This window comes from Aspergillus ambiguus, assembly GCF_047715705.1.
Source record: "Aspergillus ambiguus strain CBS 117.58 unplaced genomic scaffold BDV59scaffold_7, whole genome shotgun sequence".
Classification (NCBI taxonomy): domain Eukaryota; kingdom Fungi; phylum Ascomycota; class Eurotiomycetes; order Eurotiales; family Aspergillaceae; genus Aspergillus; species Aspergillus ambiguus.
In genome coordinates, this window is record NW_027395520.1 from 226,105 (window position 1) to 248,465 (window position 22,361).

At 51.2% G+C, this 22,361-nt stretch overlaps 6 protein-coding genes across 6 annotated transcripts; 3 read left to right on the forward strand and 3 right to left on the reverse strand.

Annotated features, from left to right (window-relative positions):
- Positions 1 to 408: 408 nt before the first annotated feature.
- BDV59DRAFT_173720 (uncharacterized protein) lies at positions 409 to 7,302 on the forward strand. The gene has a single exon (XM_073688947.1). The coding sequence runs from the start codon at positions 561 to 563 to the stop codon at positions 7,185 to 7,187; it is 6,627 nt and encodes a 2,208-aa protein (XP_073550098.1). The 5' UTR covers positions 409 to 560; the 3' UTR covers positions 7,188 to 7,302.
- An 816-nt stretch (positions 7,303 to 8,118) lies between these two features.
- Positions 8,119 to 8,811, forward strand: BDV59DRAFT_200004 (DUF3425 domain-containing protein; the record flags this gene model as incomplete). Its single annotated transcript, XM_073693474.1, has 1 exon — positions 8,119 to 8,811. The coding sequence occupies one exon, from the start codon at positions 8,119 to 8,121 to the stop codon at positions 8,809 to 8,811; it is 693 nt and encodes a 230-aa protein (XP_073550099.1).
- BDV59DRAFT_211638 (MFS transporter) lies at positions 8,766 to 11,262 on the reverse strand (the record flags this gene model as incomplete). Its single annotated transcript, XM_073695848.1, has 4 exons — positions 8,766 to 9,589; positions 9,649 to 10,224; positions 10,311 to 10,677; positions 11,240 to 11,262. The coding sequence occupies 4 exons, from the start codon at positions 11,260 to 11,262 to the stop codon at positions 8,993 to 8,995; spliced, it is 1,563 nt and encodes a 520-aa protein (XP_073550100.1). The 3' UTR covers positions 8,766 to 8,992.
- A 991-nt stretch (positions 11,263 to 12,253) lies between these two features.
- On the reverse strand, positions 12,254 to 13,822 carry BDV59DRAFT_191829 (alpha-hydroxy acid oxidase; the record flags this gene model as incomplete). The annotated part of the gene is made up of 8 exons (XM_073691955.1): positions 12,254 to 12,329; positions 12,394 to 12,470; positions 12,535 to 12,788; positions 12,864 to 12,938; positions 12,999 to 13,166; positions 13,237 to 13,574; positions 13,638 to 13,671; positions 13,729 to 13,822. 8 exons carry the CDS (start codon positions 13,820 to 13,822, stop codon positions 12,254 to 12,256), a joined length of 1,116 nt encoding a protein of 371 aa, XP_073550101.1.
- Positions 13,823 to 15,361: 1,539 nt separating this feature from the next.
- Positions 15,362 to 17,583, forward strand: BDV59DRAFT_191830 (Zn(II)2Cys6 transcription factor; the record flags this gene model as incomplete). Its single annotated transcript, XM_073691956.1, has 3 exons — positions 15,362 to 15,626; positions 15,687 to 16,615; positions 16,675 to 17,583. The coding sequence occupies 3 exons, from the start codon at positions 15,362 to 15,364 to the stop codon at positions 17,581 to 17,583; spliced, it is 2,103 nt and encodes a 700-aa protein (XP_073550102.1).
- A 2,427-nt stretch (positions 17,584 to 20,010) lies between these two features.
- BDV59DRAFT_191831 (NAD-dependent succinate-semialdehyde dehydrogenase) lies at positions 20,011 to 21,762 on the reverse strand (the record flags this gene model as incomplete). Its single annotated transcript, XM_073691957.1, has 5 exons — positions 20,011 to 20,134; positions 20,200 to 20,461; positions 20,522 to 21,156; positions 21,228 to 21,597; positions 21,654 to 21,762. 5 exons carry the CDS (start codon positions 21,760 to 21,762, stop codon positions 20,011 to 20,013), a joined length of 1,500 nt encoding a protein of 499 aa, XP_073550103.1.
- Positions 21,763 to 22,361: the final 599 nt, after the last annotated feature.

Consider the following 22,361-nt stretch of genomic DNA (forward strand, 5'->3'; position numbering starts at 1 on the left):
AAACACGTGTAATTGCAGAACGTCACTCAAAATGCAACGTCATAGATCGCAAGCTACAGCGTAATCCACCGAAGGGCGGATCAGGCCATCCAGACGATCCACCACGCGGCCGAGGCTGTCGAGTGGGCCAAAGGAAATTGGTGGCGCAGTGGTAGACGGTCCGGCCCGCGGCTAAAAAGTTAGTCGTCCGTAAGTAGGTAGTTGTAGGATGGCATCCAACACGAGGACGATTTACCATACCGTACAGCGTGCAGGATCGGTTGCCTGTAGAGCCTCTATGCAGCAAGGGCTTGTCGAAGCACTAGGGCTGACATCAGCCATATTAGTGTATCTCACGGCGAGCGGAAGCAAGGCCACTGGCGCAGCGGGCGGTTTGAGATAAACCCATCCTTCGCGTTAGCTCCGTATCCAGGACTCCGTAGAGCGGACTCCGTAGAGAAATCGACTCGGAATGACCCCGCCGGTCTGAGTGCATAATAAATGCTGGCCCCGGTGCTGTATATCTCGACCAGGGTTCTCGTACGCAGTGATTCAAATCTCGTCATTCGAGCAACAAGACAATGACAATGACGAATATAGCCCAATCTTTGTTCCTCTTCGGGTCACAGATTGCTTATAGCCATCCTGCCATAAGTGAGATCAAGACCCGGTTGCGAGAAAAGTCGTCTCGCCAATGGGTCCTCAAGACTGCGGCAGAATTGCCCCAGTATTGGGATGCCCTGGCCAAAGCACTCCCGGAGATCACAGACGCCGTTGGTCCCCAGGGGAGACAGCTCCTCGAAGACCTCGTCGCATGGCTCGAAAGCAATACGTCGGAGCCGTTGGGGGAGGAAAACGGGGCACTTCCGGGGTCCGTATTTGTGCCGTTGATTGTGCTCGCACAGCTCACCGAGTACAATCAATATCTCCAAACCACCAGCGACGGTGACAAGTCTGATCCACATGCAGCGCTGGTGGCCAAAAAGATACCCGCCCTTGGGTTCTGTATGGGTCTCCTGGGTTCCTACGCTGTGGCGAGTGCGCATAACATGGACGAGCTCGCGGAGTACGGCGCCATCGCCGTGCGCCTGGCAATGCTCGCAGGCACTCTGAGTGACGCGCAGGAAAAGTGGAACCCGCACAAGACCTACGCTGTTGCATGGACGAATCCGAAGCAGCAGCAAGACCTGCGCCGTCTTATCGAAAGCATGTCCGCCGAAGCCTACTTCTCCGTGCTGTTTGATGAAGCCCGAGCTACGGTCACGGTCTCGGAGCGCGCTGCAGCGCGGTTCATTCGCAAGGCTCGTGCTGCGGGAATCGTCCTATCCGACACGGGCTTTCGCGGCGAGCTGCACAGCCCAAAGCCGCAGTCCAAAAAGAAGATCCAAGAGCTCATCGCCTTCTGCAACGGGAGGCAAGGTCTTTGCTTTCCCCAGACCGATCACCTGGCATCAACGACCTTCACCAACGCTGGCGACGGTAAGCCGCTCGGGCCTGGTGATGGCTCTCTTCATGAGCATGCCCTGGAGACCTTGTTTGTGCGGCAGTGCAATTGGTACGACACGTTTGCGTCCGTCAAGAGCGGATATCTCAGTGGTAGGGAGGGATCAGTGATCACCTTTGGTCCTGATCGCTGTCTACCCCCAACTCTCATCCGCGACATAGGATCGACGACGGTGCACTTCGCCGACGTTCACGAACCGTCCAGCAGCGCGGACGACGACGCCGAGCAAAAGGAAGATGACGACGATTCAATAGCCATCGTGGGCATGTCCATCAAAGTTGCCGGGGCTGACGATCTAGACGAGTTCTCCCAGCTTCTTCGGAAGGGCACCTCGCAGCATGAGAAGGTGACGCAAGACCGGTTGAACTTCGACTCCCTCTTCCGCGTGCCCGACACCCGCGATTACTTCTGCAACTTTGTGCGCGACGTTGATGCGTTCGACCACAAGTTTTTCAAGCGCAGTCCGCGCGAGTCTGCAGCCATGGACCCCCAGCATCGCCTGCTTCTCCAAGCGGCGTACCAAGCCGTAGAGCAGGCCGGCCTGTTCACTGAGGCCTCGCGGGCGAGCCAGGAGACGAAAGACCGCAATCACGTTGGTGTATATATTGGCACCCCGTCGGTCGACTACGAGCACAATGTAGCCACGCATCCCCTCAACGCCTTCATGGCCACCGGCAACCTGCAGAGCTACCTCCCAGGCCGCGTGGCAAACTATTTCGGCTGGACCGGCCCCGCCATTGCCTACGATACGGCATGTTCATCGTCGGCTGTGGCCATCCACTCAGCCTGTACCAGTCTGCGTACCGGTGAGTGCTACGCAGCGCTTGCCGGCGGCGTCTGTATCCTGACGAACCCGCATTGGTTCCAGAACCTGACGGCTGCGAGTTTCCTGAGCCCGACAGGCCAATGCAAGCCGTTCGACGAGAAGGGTGATGGGTACTGCCGCGCCGAGGGCATTGCCTGTGTCTTGCTCAAGCGTATGGCGGACGCACGAGCCGACGGCAACCCTATCCTCGGCAAGCTGGCCAGCTCGGCAGTGTATCAGAACTCCAATCAAACGCCTATCTTCGTGCCAAACTCTCCATCGCTGGAGCAGCTGTTCGGGGATGTCGTCAAGAAGGCGGGCTTATCGGCCCCCGACATCGCGCTCGTCGAGGCCCATGGCACCGGCACGGCCGTGGGCGATCCAGCTGAGTGGGCAGCGCTGCGGAGGGCAGTTGGAGGCCCAATCCGCCCGCATCCATTGCCAGTAGGTTCGGTCAAGGGACATATAGGTCACACGGAGGGCGCTTCAGGTGTGATCTCACTAATCAAGGTCTTAATGATGATACATGAGGGGTTCATCCCGCCGCAGGCTAGCTTCAACACGCTGAACCCGGCGATTATTGCCGCTGCTGATTCGGATATGATGGAGGTTGTGACCTCGCTACGAAATTGGGACTCGCGGAATAAGAGAGTCTTGATCAACAACTATGGGGCTTCGGGGTCCAATGCCGCCATGGTTGTGGCAGCTCCGCCATCTCCCCACGGGCGTCAGCCTGTAGCATCTATCAAGAAGCTCGACGGACGCTTTCCCTTCCTTATCTCTGGATTGGATGCACGTGCCATCCAGGAATACTCTTCCAAACTCGCTACCTTTGTCAAACGCCAGTCTGACTCGGCGTTGGCCGATCTATCCTTCAACATCAATCGGCAGAGCAACCCAGACTTACCGAAGCGGTATGTTCTCCGCTGTCGCTCGGTGGGTGAGCTCCATGACGCGCTTGGAAGCATCTCTGAACACAGCATCACGGACATGCAAGCCGAACCACCCGTCGTGCTGTGTTTTGGCGGCCAGGTCTCGACATTCGTCGGTCTTGACCGCAAGCTGTACAACAGCATTGCCGTCCTCCGCCACCATCTCGATGCATGCTATCGCATTGTGCAGGCGGAGCTGGGCCTGTCAAGTATCTTCCCTGACATCTTCGCTCGCACGCCCTTACCCGATCCCGTACGACTCCAACTGGCGCTCTTCGCTATGCAATATGCCACCTCCCGGAGTTGGATGGACTGTGGTCTGTCCGGCAAGGTCGTGAGTGTCGTCGGCCACAGCTTTGGCGAGCTGACTGCGCTGTGCATCTCCGGTGTACTGAGTCTCAAGCATGCCCTCGCCCTTGTCGCGCGTCGTGCTGAGCTCGTGCGTGATGCTTGGGGCGATGAGAAGGGAGCCATGATGGCTGTTGAAGGCGACGAGTCGCTTGTCCAGAGCCTCCTCGAGCATACTGGTCAAGAATTTGACCACCCCGCCAGCATCGCGTGCTACAATGGTCCCCGGAGCTTCACCTTAGCGGGATCTGTCCAGGCCATCAATGCCGTGGCTGAAAGCATCACCAATAACAAGGGCAAGTTTGCGGGCCTGAGGAATAAGCGGCTCAACGTCACCAACGCGTTCCATTCTTCCCTCGTAGATCCGCTGCTCGACCGTCTCGAGCAGGTCGGCAACGAGCTCGAGTTCCACGAGCCTTCAATTCCGCTAGAGCGGGCGACCGAGTCAGCCTTTACTGGCCCATTTACCCCCAAGTTCGTCCCAGACCACATGCGCAAACCCGTCTGCTTCTCTCACGCTATCCACCGTCTTGCCAAGAAACACCCTTCTGCTATCTTCCTCGAGGCGGGCTCGAGTTCGACCATTACCGTCATGGCGAGCCGTGCGCTTGCCGGGCTGGCGAGTCCATCGCATCACTTCGAATCCGTCAACATCACGAACGACAGGGGTCTCGACGGACTCACCGACGTCACCGTCTCGCTCTGGAACCACGGGGTCCGCGTCGCCCTCTGGGCACATCACTCTCGGCAGACGAGCGACTATGCAAACATCCTCCTGCCGCCGTACCAATTCCAGAAGGCCCGGCATTGGATGGAGTTCAATTCGGCCGTTGACCTGACGGCTGGTATGACTCGACCTTCCCCCATCAGCGACCCCAAGAGTGTGCCTCTGTTTGAGTTCGTCGGCTACCGCGACAACAGCCCTAAGCGCCCGTATTTCCGCGTGAATCTGGTATCTGAAAAGTTCAAGAAGCTTGTGTCCGGCCATGTCTTCGCCCATACAGCGCCCGTGCTGTCCGGAACCGTCCAATCAGATATGGCTGTCGAGGCCCTCTTCAGTCTCCATCCGGACTGGAAAGAACAGGGGATGATACCGACGATGATCAAGGCGAACATCCCGACACCCATCTGCGTTGACTCGTCACGGAAAGTCTCGATAGACTACGAGGCGCTCGATGCAGAGCACACTCTTTGGCAGCTGAACATCTCGAGCACCAGCGCTGACGGCACTCTGCCCCGAAGACATCTCCATGGGCGTCTGCACATCCGCTCGCCCACAGACCCGGAGTTTATCTCCGAGTTTTCACGTTTTGAGCGCCTGGTCCCTTACGAGCATTGTGCCGCGTTGCTGGCCGAGGCAGGCGGACCGGACGTAGACGTCCTGCAGGGCAAGCAAGTGTACCGCGCGTTCTCCGAGTTCATCGAGTACTCGGAACAGTACAGCGCCATGCACGCAGTTGTGGGCAAGAAGAAGGAATGTGCGGGCCGCGTTCACCGTCGACATGGCGGCGAGAGCTTCCTGGACATCGCCCTGCATGATTCGTTCAAGCAGGTCTCCGGTCTCTTCCTGAACTGCATGTCGGATGCGAAGCCCGGCGAGATCCACATTGGAAGCGACGTCGAGCTTGTCATGCGCTCGCCCCGAGGAATCCTGAAGCCCGGATGTACGCAGGACGTGTGGCATGTGTATGCGCGACACTCGCAGGTCTCCGCCAAGGTGTACACGGCGGATGCGTTCGTCTTCAATGCCGCCAATGGAGAGCTCGTCGAGGTTATCCTGGGACTGCAGTATACGCGCATGAGCGTCGAATCGATGAAGAGGCTCCTGATGAATCTTACAAAGGACGAGTGGGCCCTGAACATGAACAACGGCAGTGCCACAGTGACGGACCCCACACCAAGGCCCAAGGTGCCTCAGACTGCCGTGGCGAGCAGTCCGAAAAAACCACAGGAGAAGCAAAAGGATACCAACAAAGCGTCCTCGCCGTCGCTGAAGACCAATCTCACAGTAGATGTCAAGAGAGTGCTTGCGAGCGTCGTGGGTGTCGAGCCCAGCACTATTACTCTCCAATCGGAGGCGGCTGATATCGGCATTGACTCGCTGATGGGCATTGAGCTGCTGCGCGAGTTGAACACGGCGTTCCACTGCAAGGTCGACCTGCCCGAGTTACTGTCAGCCCTGACGGTGGGCGACATTGTCACCCTTGTCGCAAGCGCCTTGCCTCGAGGTACCGAACAAATCGCGGAGGACTATATGGATGACAACGACGATGTGAGTGAGTCGAGCGGAGACAGTCATCCCATATCCACATCCGCCTCCGACGTCGACACTGCCACCTCAGAAGTCGACTTCACTCCTACAGACACCCGGTCTGAGTCCACGAAGAGAGAAGTCACGGAACGAGAAGCCGAGGCAGAGAGGTACGTCGCCGAATACACGGAAGGGTGGACGCCTGCGCAACCGTCGTACACGACTGAAACCATCGCAGGATCCCTTGAAGCCGTTGTGATCGTGACCGGCGCGACTGGCAGTCTCGGCGCACACATTGTCGCTAATCTCGCCGCGCGTCCCTCGGTCAAGACGGTCGTCTGTATCAACCGTCACCGTCCGACGCCCGTCGAAACCCGCCAAGACGACGCGTTTACCAGCCGCGGCATCAAGCTGACCCCCGAAGCGCGGGCGAAGCTGCGCATCGTTGCCACCGACACTGCCCAGCCGCAGCTGGGTCTCAGCTCATCCGAGTACCAGTGGCTCACGCAGAACGGCTCGCACATTGTGCACAGCGCGTGGCCACTTAGTGGCTCCCGATCGCTGTTCGCGTTTGCGTCGCAGTTCCAGGCCATGCGGAACCTACTTGATCTCGCGCGCGACATGGCCGTCCACCGTCGCGTCGGCTTCCAGCTCGTCAGCTCTCTGAGTGTGGTGGGACATTCAGAGGAGCGACTCGTGCCGGAAGAGCCTGTCCACATGGACGGGGTCCTGCCGGGCGGGTATGGCGAAGGCAAATGGGTGTGCGAGCGCATGCTAGACGAAACGCTCCATAAACATCCTGCGCTGTTCCGAGCGATGGCTGTTCGGCCCGCCCAGATTGCCGGCTCGTCCACGAGCGGGGTGTGGAACACCGTCGAGCAGGTCGCCTTCATCGTCAAGTCGGCACAGTCCTTGGGCGCATGGCCCGACTTTGACGGCACCGTGCGGTGGATTCCGGTCGATACCGTGGCGGCCATCCTGGCCGATCTGTTATACATCGAAGACGACAAGACAGCGCCCCATCCGGCGCGCATCTACCACATTGACGACCCTGTCGGTCGTCCATGGGAAGAGATATCATCCGTTGTAGCGGAGGCGCTGAACATCCCGATTAACCGACGGATGCCTTTTCAAAAGTGGCTCGGTATGGTGGCCCACTCATCCAAGCCGGAGACGGAGAACCCAACCCGGAGATTGGTGCCCTTCCTTGAACAGAACTTTGAGCGCTTATCGTGTGGTGGACTGGTTCTCGACACGACCAAGGCACAGGAACATTCTGCTGCGATGCGCGCTTTGAGGCCCGTGAGTGCTGACGTAGCCAGAGGCTACATCAGGGCGTGGAAAGAGATGGGATTCCTGGCCTCATGATGGAGATATATAAGCTAGTGGACAATGTTTTATGCTGAAAGAAAATGCATTCCAACACATGTGGAATATCATTGGTAGGGCAGAAGTGCCATGTTCTTAGGTTGTAAATCGTGTCATCCCTCTTATAGCTCACCTTCACCTGGTGGCTTTTCGAGTCTCCCTGTTGGCTGCTGTCGAGTCGTCGTGGCGAAGAGGCTTTCAATCCTTCTCGAGCACGACGCTGAAGGTAATCCAAATGACCCATCGTAAGGACATAATACGCAGCAATAGGGACTCGTGTTCAATATGAAATTGAATCGTCCAAGCGGAGCTGCATTGAATATAGGTAGCAACCAAGGACTTGCAGGTGTCAACGAACAGTCATGAACATGATGGAGGCATAATCACATAAGCGCATCATAGTTGCTTATGCATCTCGGATGATCGTAGTGCCGGAAATTATGCAAGCTTTCGAGGAATTGATTGTTCAATAACTCTGTCGACTTCTACCAAGAAAATGCAATCTCGAAGCCAGAGCTTGGATGAGACGTCTCCCATGTCCTCCTCCGAAAAGAAACGACTTCGGGACCGCCGGGCACAGCAAAATCTGCGGGATAAGAAGTTACGTTATACCACGCAGCTGGAAGAGCGAGTTGCCCACTGTGAACAACATCACAGCGACGAGGGAACCCGACGACTATTGCAGCTCATTAGGGGGCTACGGAGTCAAAATGATTCCCTCCTAGCCTGGAGGGAGAGGTTACTCTTGTTCGTTAATGCTTCGCCTGTAACCGAACCCGGGACACCCGTTGGGAACCTGTCCGCGCATCGCTGTGCAGAACACTGTGCAGGATTAGCCTCTGGCCAAAATACGCATTTGATATCAGGCCAATCTGGGATCACAGATCAGGAAATACCTGATGCTCTCCACGTGCCTCCCGATCCTCTTGCAATGCGTACACCAGTGACACTCGTTCGGTCCCCTTCCGAATCTCTTCCGCCCGGCATCCATAGCTCTTGGAATCGCCTACCATTACATGAGGATGACTTCTCCGACACCGCTACCGTGTCTACTCCATGGTTTCTTCACTTGGAACAGATTCTTCCGTGTCCGGATATTCCATCCTCGCCACTGGACATACTCTATGGCTCCAAGACGAACGCCCTCGCAGACTACATCAACAAAGCAACCCAAAGGCGTCCACTCCGCGACCCGGAGCGTCTTGGTATCGGCTGGCTTGTGTATCTCCTCACCCGGTGGCTCATAGCACCCAGTCCCGCCACATACGAAAACCTTCCCCTGTTCTTGCGCCCCACGATCGAGCAGCTGGAAATAGTACACCCAATGATTCTGGATTTCCTTCCATGGCCGAGTTTCCGAGGAAATCTGATTCGGCAATGGCACATTCATCGGCACTCTCGTGACGATCTCTTCGGAATGCTGTCCTGCTGTTCTAAGGTGCGATGGCCCTGGGGGGAACCTTTCTTGGAGAGAAACGAGGAAAATGAACTCCGCATAAGAGCAGACTTTTACAAGACCTTCATGAGCGAGCATGGCTGGGGGTTGACGCCCGAGTTTATTGCGCAGTATCCGCAGCTCCTGGTTGGCGTGGACGTACAGTCTGTAATCCACGAGGTTCTCTGACACTAGTCCGATGTATGTCGCGGCTGACATTGGAAAACAAACCCGCTTTATTCTCTATTCCTCAGTCTCTCTATTATCTATACATTACCTTAGGTATAGTTGCCTCGGCTGTCCCGTTGCGACAACCGGGCCTGCTCTAAAGAGATGCCAACGTCATGAAGCTGCTTCCAGCTCCACGCGATCACAGCTCTACCGGCCATTTCTCGCGAATCGCCTTGCCGTACCGAGTAAAGAACAATGGAATTGGTACAAATGCCAGTGCCAGAAAGCCTAGCAGCGAATTTCCCCAACCAAGCCCAAGGGCTTCAAACATGGCCGGACCAGCAAGGGGGAGGAGGGCGCCGACCAGTGAGCGCGTAGCTGTCAACGTCGCGTTCGCAGATGCAGCGTACGCAGAATAGCAGTCAATAACGTACGCTTGGATGGGCAGATAGACGCCCATCATACCTACGCCGAATGGTATCATCCCGATAATCGGCGCAATCCAGTGGACGTGCTTGTCAGCCGTCCAGCCATACCAGAAGAAGCTGATCGGGAGGATGCACGAAAAGAAAATCATCAACGGCAGGCGCATCTCCGGTTCGTATTTGCCTTTGCGATCTGTCAGTTTTACGACGATCCGGTCGTTGGTCGCGGCCACGCTTCCCAGGCCAAGGATAAAGCCGACGCCGATGCCCAGGTACGCGAGACCTGAGAGTCCCGTGGAGAAGCCGTACTGGGTAGTGAAGACAGTAGGTATGGTGGTAAAGAAGAGGTACAGGAGCCCGTAAATGAGCGACTGGTGTCAAAGTTAGCCAAAATTGACGAAACGCCACCCAGCTTAGCCACCATTCTTACCATATAGAGCGACAGAAGCAGGACAATTGGTGACTTCACGAGCAATAAAATCGGCCGCTTCATGCCCTGGACTAGGATCTCTCCGACGGAGGCGTGTTCGTGGTTCTTTTCGTAGGCACTCCGCAAATCGCTTCGGCCGAGTGTCTTCGCCAGCTTTGCCGTTTTCCTCCGGATAAGCACTGGCGCATATGTCTCCTGGTTCAGGGCCTCGATTGCGAGTGCCATGACTCCGCTCGCAATGAGGAGAACCCAGAATACCCATCTCCAGCCGACTTCTTCGCCCAGGAAGCCGCCCGCAATGGGTCCAGCCACCGGCCCTATCAAGGGGCCTACGCCCCAAATAGATGTTGCCATTCCACGTTTCTCAATCGGCATGAGGTCTGCAATGACACCAGCTCCCAGAGTAATGCAAGCGGACCCTCCGATGCCTGCGAAGAACCGGCAGATGATCAATGTTTCGATGTTCTGCGCAAGGGCACATCCAATCTGCCAAGCCACAAAGAACCAGTTGGCCGCTCCGAGTACGATGCGACGGCCGTATATCTCACTGAGCGGGGCGAGAAGGAGGGGTCCGAACTATATGCGAATTTCCTGGTAAGCATGTCATCGCTGACGACCCTTTGGAAGTGATTGATGAATGTGGAACATGATCGAGCACATACTGCATATCCCAAAATATAGATGCTGACCGTGAAGGATAGGATGGTCTCGTTGGTCTCCTTCAAATCCACAGCCACGTAGCTCACCGCTGGGGAGAACATGCTTGATGCAAGGGGCGATATAAAGGTAAATGCACTGATCAGCGATATAAGCCCCCATTTCCGGCCAGCAGAAAAGTTTTGTGGGTTGTTCGGGTCATCCTGTCCGTCCCATCCTACCACGCCGCGATCAAAATCCGTTTCGGGGAAGAGATGCTGGACCACAACTGACGGTGCAGCACTTTTCGCTGTGGGCTTATTTTCGAGGTCCGGCTCTTCAGTCCTGATTTTCGCCGGTGGTGGCTGAGAAACTTGAGATGGAGCCTTTTTCCTCAAGAGGAGCCATAATGCTAGAGAATATAGATCCTTGAATGCTAAGTCCACAAGAAAGCTGGCTCTTCCGGAAACAAAATACCTAGAGAAAGCCAGAAGAAATGGCAGTGAGGACGGGGCGACTTTAAAGATCGGCGAATTTAAATAAGGAACAGCCACTATAGATTCATGGTATCCCGATTGAGAAAGAATGATATGTCTGCTAATGAACAGTTATGAGACGTTCCACTGTTTACGCTGGGTCTATGAAATAAATGATTGATTTAGTTTGATTACGAGAACCCCTTATACATTGACTCTCTTGATATCAAGAGCGATATGTTGACCTTAATCTCATCCTGAAGTCGCTATACACTGCATAGTTCCCTGGTTGCGAGGGGCGGTGGATCAATGCTGATTCAATGCTCCACATATACATCATATGTACCAATCATATTTCAGAACATAAAGGGTGTCGGAGACGCTGAATCAGTGGGTCCATTTGTCGACGCAAAGCCAAAACTGCCTTATCCCAGATGGTTCTGCATAAATTGAACAATCCACGTTATCCCCCCAACTACCTGTCCATATACTCCGTCGCCATTGTTGCTTTTACTCCAGCACTACGTCATATCAAGTCAGTTAGTTTCTGCTCAAAGAACACGGCTCATCGCACTGGTCAATTCTGCCAGTAGTTAACGCTTACGGCAAGCCATTGCGGCCACTTCGCAACAATAAAAATATTCAAACCAAGAGGGACAAATCATCCCGTAGTTCGCAGATAAGTGCTTGACATGACCAACTTGGTAGTCTTGCCCTTCGTAGTAATCGGTTCCTGGATTGAGGTAGAAGAGAGAGAAGTATTCAGGAGCCAACGTTATTGCGAATACCCCTAATATAATTGCTGTGGGCGGAGGGAAGCGCGTGGATTTCAGGACAGGTGGTTAGAGTCAATGGTGGAAATATCTAGGCAGGCTATACCCAATTTGTTCCAGGGTGATTTCTGTGAGTTACAGTTATCGAGCGCTTTCATACACTCGGCGCGTACATTCCTCGGGTCTAAAAGTAGATAGATATTAGGACCTTTAGGAGAAGCCCGCCGGGCCTGTAACCTCTCAAGGGACCCTAGTTAAGGCAATGGATTGACTTAGATTGAGCTATCCAGCTACCTAAGAGGAGCTTGATTTCATACAAACTGATATATATGGGTACTCCTAGTAGGCGAGACGCTAGGCCTAATTGGGTGACACCGTACCCTGCACTGACAGATCATAATTGTGTTTTCCATATATGCATGGCAAAAGAGAACGTGTGTCCAAACACAATAATAATGAGGATTATAAGTTCTATCTGAGGGAGTTGAGTTGATGTAGGTGGAGCTCGGATATGTGATCTCCTCACAATACTGTACATAAGTATATATGTATCTCTCGTTTCGCTGTTGGGATAATGTCAGCCACCAAGCTAGCAGTTATTCACAGATACTTTCATAGACGATGGGTAGTAAGACCCTCTATGAAGAGCTATAAAGTGAGTGGGTATTTCGCATGACCTACCAAGATTGACTGCTATTAGCTCTTGGAGAGAAGAGCAGATCACAGCTTTGCCAAGCGCCCATCAGGTTGCAGAAGCGAGATACAGTCTTTGTTTATTTCTGAAGCACTCCGACAACTATGCAATCGTATGTCAGAAAGGCACCCATGAAGGGACCGGGAGAACTGAATCGGGTGCTTACCCAGAAAGTGCCATACATAATTTGAACTCGTCGTAAAGCAAGTCCAAAGCTAATTTAACCCCCTTTTCACCATTATACTTGAATTTATGGTTGATTAGCTTAACTCAAGATCCACTGTTGGGTATCGTGGACGCAACTTACAGCCAAGCCCCAGATAGCTGGCCGACCAGCTAAGCAGAAATCAGCTCCGAGGGCTAGAGCCTTGAAAATATCCGTGCCACGACGAATACCACCGTCAATAGCGATATGAATTCTTCCTTTTGCCAGAGGGGCCACCTCACGGAGAACATCAAGCGTGGAAGGGACGCCGTCTAACTGTCTGCCACCGTGGTTAGATATTATAATTCCATCGAACCCATGCTCAATGGCCAACTCGGCATCTGCAGCTGTGTAGACTACAAAGAGAAACCTTGTCTTAGTCACTTTTCTTATTACCCGATACTCTGGACCTGGGATTATATTGCACTTACTGCCTTTACCCCATATTTGCATCTGAGTATACTTTCGGAAAAAGGGCATGATATCAGCCCATTCAAGGGTCTCGTCTATGGAAAGACATTAGATCATCCCAAGCGACAGAAATTGTGGAGCCCCGAGCTATTCACCATAGGCCATTGTTTGGTCACTATTCTCAAGATTGGTCACTTTCACACCGGGGAAAAGGTTGGGATATGTCATTCCCTCCGGCAGAGAAAACTTGTTCCGGAATTCGTTGAGCCGGCGTCCAAGGTACGGGCAGTCAAGAGTGACGAAGAGCGCCTTGTAGCCAGCAGCTGATACGCTAGTTAGTCAAAGTCCAACGACGATCGTCAGTTGATCTGCCAACTATGGCTGCAGCCTCACCTTCAGCACGTTTGATCATTTGGATCATCATAGGTTTGTTCAGAATCAAACTTATCTGCATGACGTACGGGTTACCATTACCCTCAGCAATTACCTTTTCGAGCTCAGTGGTGGAATAGTTAGATAAGCCCATCAAAGTATCTGAAGCAGCGCATGCTCTTGATGTTGCGATTTCGCCCTCAGGGTGTGCCGGCGTTTGCATTGCCGTTGGAGAGAACCCGAACGGAAATTTGACTTTCGAGCCCAGGATGTAAGTGCTGGTGTCGAGGGCCGAAACGTTACGCAGAACTCGGGGGCGGATCATATACCGGTCATATGCCGCCTCATTCCACTTCAAGCTGCGGGTGATATGTCAGCTTGATGAGCATATTCTATTCAACAGACGAGGAAAGAGGACGAACGTGTTGAGGTCCATGGCTCCCTCATTGTAATAATCTACGAGATGGGTAAAATATTATTGGAAGTTCCAATGCCAAATCAGGGTGCACTTGCCGCGATAAGTCTTCGCCATATTCTGGGATCCAAAGTGTTCCAGGTCTTTAATGCTGTACACATGCTGGTCGAGCGTTCGTTCGCGATTTGCCATTATGAACTAGCCAGCTAATGGATCAATTGCTTGGAAAGGGGTCCGCTTTGGTGACAAGAATCTCCCGGAGTCTAGGGAAAGAGGATTTGAAAGATATTATCAACGCAAAGGGCAAGTTGGCTCTACACAGGCTCTACGCAGAGCTCAAGGGGTGGTTATAAAGTGACTCGCCGAGCTTGGGAGCTTTTACCCACCAGCAGCCCCCTCGCTCCCCACGTATGAACCCCGCCTCTTCATTGGCTCGCTCTTTCCTTCCCATATGTAGTACATAGTTAAGTCTCCTTATCGCGCTCCCGTGATATATAGACCTTGGTGCTAATTATGTGGGTTGATGCAGAGGAACCACGTCGCGAAAGTGGATTGACTTGCCAACATGGTCACTGGATCGGCCAAGTTTTCGGAGTTGAAACCGTTTAATGATCCGCTAGTTAGATACTTTTGGTGCAGGCAACTGAGTGCCCTTAGGGAATCGGCGCATCCTATTAGACGTGGAATTATCGAGGCAAATATGCTTGCTCATCACGTACCCTTTCAGGGGTTAGACAGAGGATATCTAGTGAATAAATCTAGACCACTTAGGAAAATTGTATGTCTGCCCTGAGTCGCTCCCATTATGTATCACTGAGCTTTGGACACCGATGATAGGTTTCCCGAGAGCCTCCTCACTATATCTAATCGCCTTGATAAATACTTTCCGCAACAACAAAGAGAAATGAGCATCTCCGTATGACGTCAAGCCTTGACGCAGTCCAAAGCGTGAATCAATTGGCTCATCAAGGGCATAATCTGTGTTTGTATGCTCCCCCATGGTGACAATTGGGATTTTGTGGTGAAAGGACGTCTGCGGCGTGGCGTCGTGGTGACAGATCGACGACAACGCGAGCTCTAGAAGTGATATACCGCAGACCTTAAAGCTAGGGCTGGTCCCGAGCAAGCTCTATCTTTACCGAACTCAACAAAGTTGTTCTAACCAATGTCAAGTTACGCAAAGACCTGAGTGCGGCGGAAAACGTGGTGGCGCTTCAAATAGTTACCAGCTGCTAAAAGGTTATTGGAGGCAATTGGGCCGGGAGCATGCATAGAAAAGTCGTCTTAGTCCTATGGAAATATCCACCGACGCTCTGCGATTCCAAATACACTCTTTAGCATACATTAGTATAGCATAACTCCAAGAAAATCGATCTTGTGCTACGTTGCTTCAGATAGTTCCTGTGTACTAGAGAGATCCAATGATAATGGATTCTTCGCTTATCACGCGTTATCGCAGAAACGGCAGTTTATTGCGATTCAGTTTCTGATTGATCAGCACGCGGCTCGAGGAACCAATGGGGGAATCGCTAAGGGGACGACAGATCACTCATGATATGACGAGCGGGGGAGCTCGTTTGTGGCCCACATTTCCCCGCAAGAGACGAACATGTCCTTCCTGTTGGACATGAATCAAGTAGTATCGCTCCCTCCTACTTCTTCAGTGAATGCTAGACAGGCAATGCCTCAGCCCTTCCGTCGAATTTCCTACGTTGACATGGCGTGGACTAGATGTCAGCTCGTGTGAGCCAATCGGCCAGTCGGCCCCGGAAGCATAAGAAGACATTCACAGGGTGCTGGACGTGTCGCGCTCGAAAAGTCAAGTGTGATGAAGGTCGTCCAAGCTGCAGGCAATGCAGTCAGAGGAACATCACTTGCGGCGGTTACGCCGTGCGGCTTCACTGGCTTACACCCGGTTCCGGCCTTGAAGATAACCCCCAACAATTGAACGAAGCACCATATCAATGCACGTCACAAAGGAGCCGCATCATCTGCAGTGAGTACTTTCCTTTAAGAATTTGGATGTTTTCCCGGGCATATCATTAATTACGCAAAGACCCGTCCGTTCCATACGAGGTGGATGATATCTTGGTGGCTATCGATGCCTCAAAGCCAAGTTATGCGCAGCAAAAGAGCCGCCACAATGATTTTTCTAAATTCATTAGAGGCTTTGGTGTTTTTGAGTCCCAAAGTTCGGGACATGTTGGAGACCAGTTTGAGTCATCTCCAGTTGATCAGGCGCCCATCCGTGAAGAGGAAACTACCACATCAATATCGCCATGCGCGGCGGAATACTTGGATGTAGGCAGTACACCGCCGGGCATACCACCAATGGATGTGTCAATAGAGCCTCTGTATGATCCTTTGGTGATGGATGGACCGAGGACCATCCGCAAGCCATCTATAAGTGAGCCTTCTATGAAACCAATTGACCGCCTGTCGCTCGGAAGGGCCGAGGAGTCTGATCAGGATCAATTCCATCTTCCCGAGCCGATTCATTTTCCAGATACTAGTGAAAGCCATGATACTAATTCTGTCGACTGCCAAGTGGATCTTTCTTACACCGTCCCGCGGTCGGTGTCTCCTGAATACCTCCCCCGGGATGAACGCCTTTTGATGAACTACTATCGCAACAGGGTCATCCATTTTTTTGCTGTCTTGGATAGCCCAAAAAGCCCCTGGAAAACTGTACACTTGCCACGTGTTCTTCAAAGTTCCGGTGAAATGGCACTTCAGGGTTTCACTTCCCAGATTCGCGCTGCTTTGCGGAACTCAATACTATCGATTAGTGCGTTCCATATGTCGAAACATGTCCGGGTTGAATCGGGAATCGAAGCTTCATGGAAGTGGAGCAGAGACGCTATGCGATTTCACGGCACAGCCATGAAGCTCTTGAAGGACGCAGTCAATGCGGGATCTACATCGTACGAACGGCCTAAGTATAAAGAGCTTCTGGCAACCATGCTCTCAATGATTTCTATCAATGTGAGTACTACATGAGGTTCAGGCTTTAGTTATGGTTCTCACATATTTTACCCCAAAAGGTTATGTCCGGAGACACAGCAAGCTGCGGCTTGCACCTGGATGCCGCTGAAAGACTGATTACTGAGATTGGCAAATGGAAGTCACAGTATTCAAAGAAGGCGAAGGCCCTTCATCGCGTTTACTTCTACTTACGAACTATCCATGAAAGTACTGCCACCCGTGATTATGCCAATTCGACAGGAGCACGCGAGCCTACGGGAGCGGTATCGCCACTTCGACCCGAAAGCGTTATTCAAGGAGAGTCCTTTGTACCATCTCAGCTAACGGCTTTTCATGAAGCCGATCAAGAACTCTATCAAGGCATCTATGCCATTCCCCAGAGCCTACTTATCCTTCTCAATGAAGCAACTCAGCTCGTCAATGAAACGGCAGCCGCGCGCCAAATTTCCGGCTCTCTTGAAATTCCTTCACCTTTAGCTGATAGGTGTGATGAGTTGGAAAACAGAATAATGGATTGGAAAGCGAATTCAGCGACTTCGGACGATTTATCGAACTCTGCGGCAAACCCAGGAATCATTCGACACATGACGCAAGCTTTTCACCAAGCAATTATAATTTATTTTGCGCAACACATCAGGCTATTAGGCCATCGGTATTTGAGGCCATTCGTAGAGAGCGTTCTTTCGAATATTGAGGTTGTTGAAAAAATCAAGGTTGAGCGGCAAATATTGGCTTCTCCATTGTACTGGCCTGCATTCATTGCAGCAAGTGAAGCATTTGATTCAAATCTTCAATGCCGATTCAATAGCTGGTATGCGCAGGTTGAATGCTATGCAATTGGATCTATGGACTCTGGGATACACCTGCTAAAGCAAGTTTGGGCGGAAGGTCCATCGAATGGTTCTGGTGGTACCTGCTTATGGCGACAAATTGCGACGAGGACCAAGACAACATTAATGTTAACCTAGCCTAGACGCTCGTTGCCTTTGATGAATTTTATCCACTATCAAACCGTTTTGGTGACTTCATATACCCCCAACTGCGGTTAAATACAGCTCAACCAGTCCTTGGAAAATTCCAAACCCAGTGTGTAGAATCTACTTTATTTATTTCGACATGTAACCTTCGTCGTTGTGCTGTTATGCAGTTGCAGATGTGATGCCACCATTCACCACGATCTTCTGTCCTCTGATGTATCGACTCTGCGAAGATTCCAGGAATGTGACAGCCATAGCAATATGCATTCCGTCGCCCATCTTACCTGTTGGAACCGCATCGTGTCGCTTTTGAATGAATCCGTCAAGGTCACCATTGGCATATTTGTCCACTAGGACAGTGACGAGGGGAGTATGCATGAGGCCAGGAACCACAACATTAAGACGAACTCCCTTTGAGCATAGATGACCGCAGTGGCTTTAGTGAATTGGATAACTCCGGCCTTTGTTGCAGAGTATGCCACCTGTGATTTTCCAATGTATCTAATACCAGCGATAGATGAGATGTTTACTACAGCTCCGGATCCTTGCTTTTCCATGATAGGCAGGATGTGATGACACGTTAGGTAGACGGACTTAAGGTTGATATTTGTCTGATCGTTCCAACGCTCTCAGTTAACTCAGAGGGATCTCCACGCTCTGAACGTCCTACATTGCTTTGAGACAATTAGAATTTCGAATTATACTTAGGCTTCGGCGGGCCTGGACTGGGAGGTTATTCTGCTACTCACTTGATGAGGACATCAATACAGCCATATTTCTTGATACATTCGTCTACCGCCCGCTTATTAAGAGTCACATCTGCTTGGGTGACAGTGATGTCGGCTCCAATAAGGCGTTTTTGCGTTCTTTTGGCGGCTTCCAGTTTCAAGTCGCAGCCAAAGATTTTTGCTCCTAACCCGTGCTATGGAGGCACCATTCCCCCACATAGTAAGGCCAGGGTCTCCACTTTGGCCAATACCAGTCACTAAGATATTTCAAATTTGTCAGGTCTTTGTATAGAAGAAAACAATAAAGTAGATTGCATTAGTTTCTGCAGGCTTACAGAAGACAACTTTGTCCTTCAAGTCTGGATAAGTGGCGAGGACAACACCCTCAGAGTTGCTGGCCATCTTCAAGGGACCTTAATAGTCGGTCTTATTCGTTGCAGTAAATTTGATGGGACACCCAAACAACCAGCTGTCTATTAGTGTCGTTGTTGAAGCCTGATTTCGTGAAATGGAAATGTGATTTGAAATTGAAAGGGTTGATAATTGGGTCAATTTCCCATAAATGTATCAACTAATAACAGATCTCATGAAGACTTGGGTTACTTAGAACATTTTGCACCTTCAAATGTATTGACTAGGCTTCGCTCTGAGATACCTAATACGGCTGCCTGTCCTTGGTTTGGAATCCAACTCCCCGGCCCAAGTCATACATGAGCCTGTGGAGGGTAAGGCTCGAGCGATTTGGCGCACTATATGCTAGCTGAAGAATGCTAGAAATTTAGATAAACAATTGCCGATAGAATATCCCATGCACTAATTAGAGGGCAGAAAGCTAATACGCAGAGAAAACTACCAAATGTAAAACGTACACTGATGGATCGTAAGCATGACAAACGCCGTCCAAGCAAAAAGTCTCGGACGCGAAAGGTCCGGCACGCGATACGCTTACGGCCATGCAATATAGTAGATTGAACAAAGTGGAAAAACAGAGTGGAACCTTCGGTGCCTGTGTAACCATGAATACAAGCACCATTAGGTCTCTTTATATTTAAAACTGTTTTTATATTTCTAATAATAAAGATAGAATATTCAAGGATAAAAATTTTGACGACCAGCATCAGTAGCTATTTATATCTACCTACCTTGGTGTTTCATGCCCATACGGCATATCATCATCCTCAAAATCAACAAGAAAATATATACAGATTATGGATCCAGTGAGATGTATGAAATCTAAAAGTCAACGCGTCCGGGATGCTACCATCAAAGACTTACTACTTATCCGTACCTTCCATATCGCTAACATTGACAGGAAGCACGAAGCAAAGCAAAAGGAAGAGGAAGACGCGCAAGGTGCTGCCCCGGACACATTCCACAGTGGTAAAATATGCTGTGAGTCATCCATGAGAAAAGATCGAAACTAGCGCAGACTAAAAATCGGCCAACGGGGCTTGTTTCTATGGATTTAAACCTGGTTTAAAAACTTCTTTCAAAACTACGGCTCACAACAATTGGTCATCAGCTTTCTTCAGCTTCGGATGTTCGGCTTATGTTGGTGCCAATTGTGCTTTTGGGAAAGTCTTACAATCCCTACCAGAAACAGATATGATTTAGATAGGCTTCATCTAAGCTATTCTTTCTTAATCACTAATTACTTAAGTCAAGGATGCATGGAACGAGGGCTAATCATCTATAGTGATGCCCGATGCACCACATTCACGTTGCCAGTAACAACGGTTTTCATACTCAAATAGTCATCGATACCATACTTACTTCCTTCTCGACCAAGGCCAGAGTGCTTCACTCCGCCAAAACTGTGTGGTTACAGTCAGTTAGACCAGCTTATATGCTAAAACCGGAGGATGTCAGGTCGACTTACGGTGCGGCTGCGTCTGATATAACCCCAGTGTTTACGGCAACCATTCCAAATTTGAGTTGCTCAGTGACACGGGCAATACGGCTAACGTCCTGGGAGAATATATATGATGCCAAGCCTACTTCGCAGTTGTTGGCTGTAGCAACGACGTCATCTTCCTGGTCAAACGAGAAGATAGGGGCGACAGGACCGAATATCTCCTCTCCAAACAAGCGCATGTTGATACTGACATTTGTGAGAATTGTAGGTTCGATGAAGTTTGCGCCTTTTGGTTACTCTGTTAGCTTATACCTTATCCCAGAATAATAACGAAACCACTTGATACCTATATCTAGTCGCCTCCGTCCACCGGATTCGATTTTGGCGCCACCATTGACGGCATCTGAGATAAGGCTCTCCACACGCCCAGCAGCCCCATTAGTGGTAAGCGGACCATGTGTCGTCTTGCTATCAAATCCAGATCCGAGGTGAAAGCCAGCAACGACGATCTTGAGCCTGCGTACGAACTCGTCATAAATGCTCCTCTGTACATATATTCTATTTGAGCAAACACAGGTTTGCCCTGACGATTTGAACTTGCTCGCGACAGCACCAGCCACAGCTAGATCAAGATCGGCATCATCAAAGACAATAAAGGGGGCATTTCCACCTAATTCAAGGCTGATTTTCTTGAGAGTGCGGCTTGACTGATTCATTAAAAGCCTCCCTACCCGAGTAGAGCCTGTGAATGAGATCTTCCGAACAGTATCAGAGGCACATAGGGCCTGACCGATCTCTGTGGTATTATCCAGTGCAGAGATACTGTTTATCACACCTTTGGGAACACCCGCCCTTTCTGCTAAAACGAGCAAAGCATTTGCAGTGAACGGAGTTTCACCCGCTGTTTTAACAACAGCCGAACAGCCTACAGCGAGGGCAGGACCGAGTTTCCGAGTAATCATGGCCGCAGGGAAATTCCACCTATGTTTTAGTTAGTGTTTTTTGTCCTAAGCGGACTACAACTGTCCTAGCTAACGAAGTATCAAGCTTACGGTGTAATAAGACCCACAACGCCGACTGGTTCCTTGAGGACAGAGACTCGGAAACTTGGTTGGCTATGAGGGATAACATCTCCATAAACACGCGGGGCTTCTTCGGCGAACCATTCCAAGAAGCTTGCCGCAAAGTTAACCTCACCGACAGCATCAGGACCTGCCTTACCGTTTTCCCAGGTAATAAGAGTGGCTAGATCATCCTTGTTCTCCATAACCAGTTCGTACCAGCGACGTAGAATCCTCGAGCGGCCTCGGCCGCTGAGTGAGCGCCAGGCTGGAAGTGCGTGAGCGGCGACGTCGATGGCTTTCTTTGCATCTTGTGCGACGGACTCTGGGCATGTTCCTATCAACTGCCCCGTCGCAGGGTCTATATAAGAAAATATATTAGTTGCGAGATCTGATTTTCGTAATGACCTGCCATACCATGCACGTCGAATTTCCTGCCCGACACTGAGTCAATCCATTGACCATCGACATAGTTCTTTCCCACAAAAAGCGATTGGTCTCTGAGTCTAGGGACAGAAGGAGCCATTGTGAAAAGCGACGAAGGAGTTTGCTTTCGATCACAATGTTGTTGACCTGGGGATATGGGAAATGGAAGCGAGGATATCGGACAGTCTTCGATAAGGCGACTAATCTTCAGTGGATGTTTATTGAAGCGGCAAATGTACTTTTCAATGCCCCGGTCTCCATCACATCAAGCTTAAGGAAACGGATGTTTATTTCGCTTGTAAAGGCAGCTGACTCCGAACCAGACAAGAGGCTTTGAGGTAATCTGATCTAGTTCTCTACAAAAGATAGGACTCTCCGACACTACTTACTATTTGGAGTGGGGGACTTTGCTTTCCTTCGCACTGGACGTGGTTGATGCCCAGTCTCAATCAAGTGGAGCATAAGCAAGCAAACACATACGTACTTAGCTCCGTATATAATAGTAGGCTTTAAGGCAATTTAATCTATTCCTCTACGAAGATAAGACAACCCAATGTGCTTACTATGTGGTGGTTCTCTGCGGGGAAACGTCCAAGGAAGGACTGAGCGAGATCTTCTCCGCACCAGGATTTGGATCGCGGTCGGAGTTACCAATACCAGCAGATGGAGTAGAAGTCAGCCCAGAAGCCAAGTAAGTTA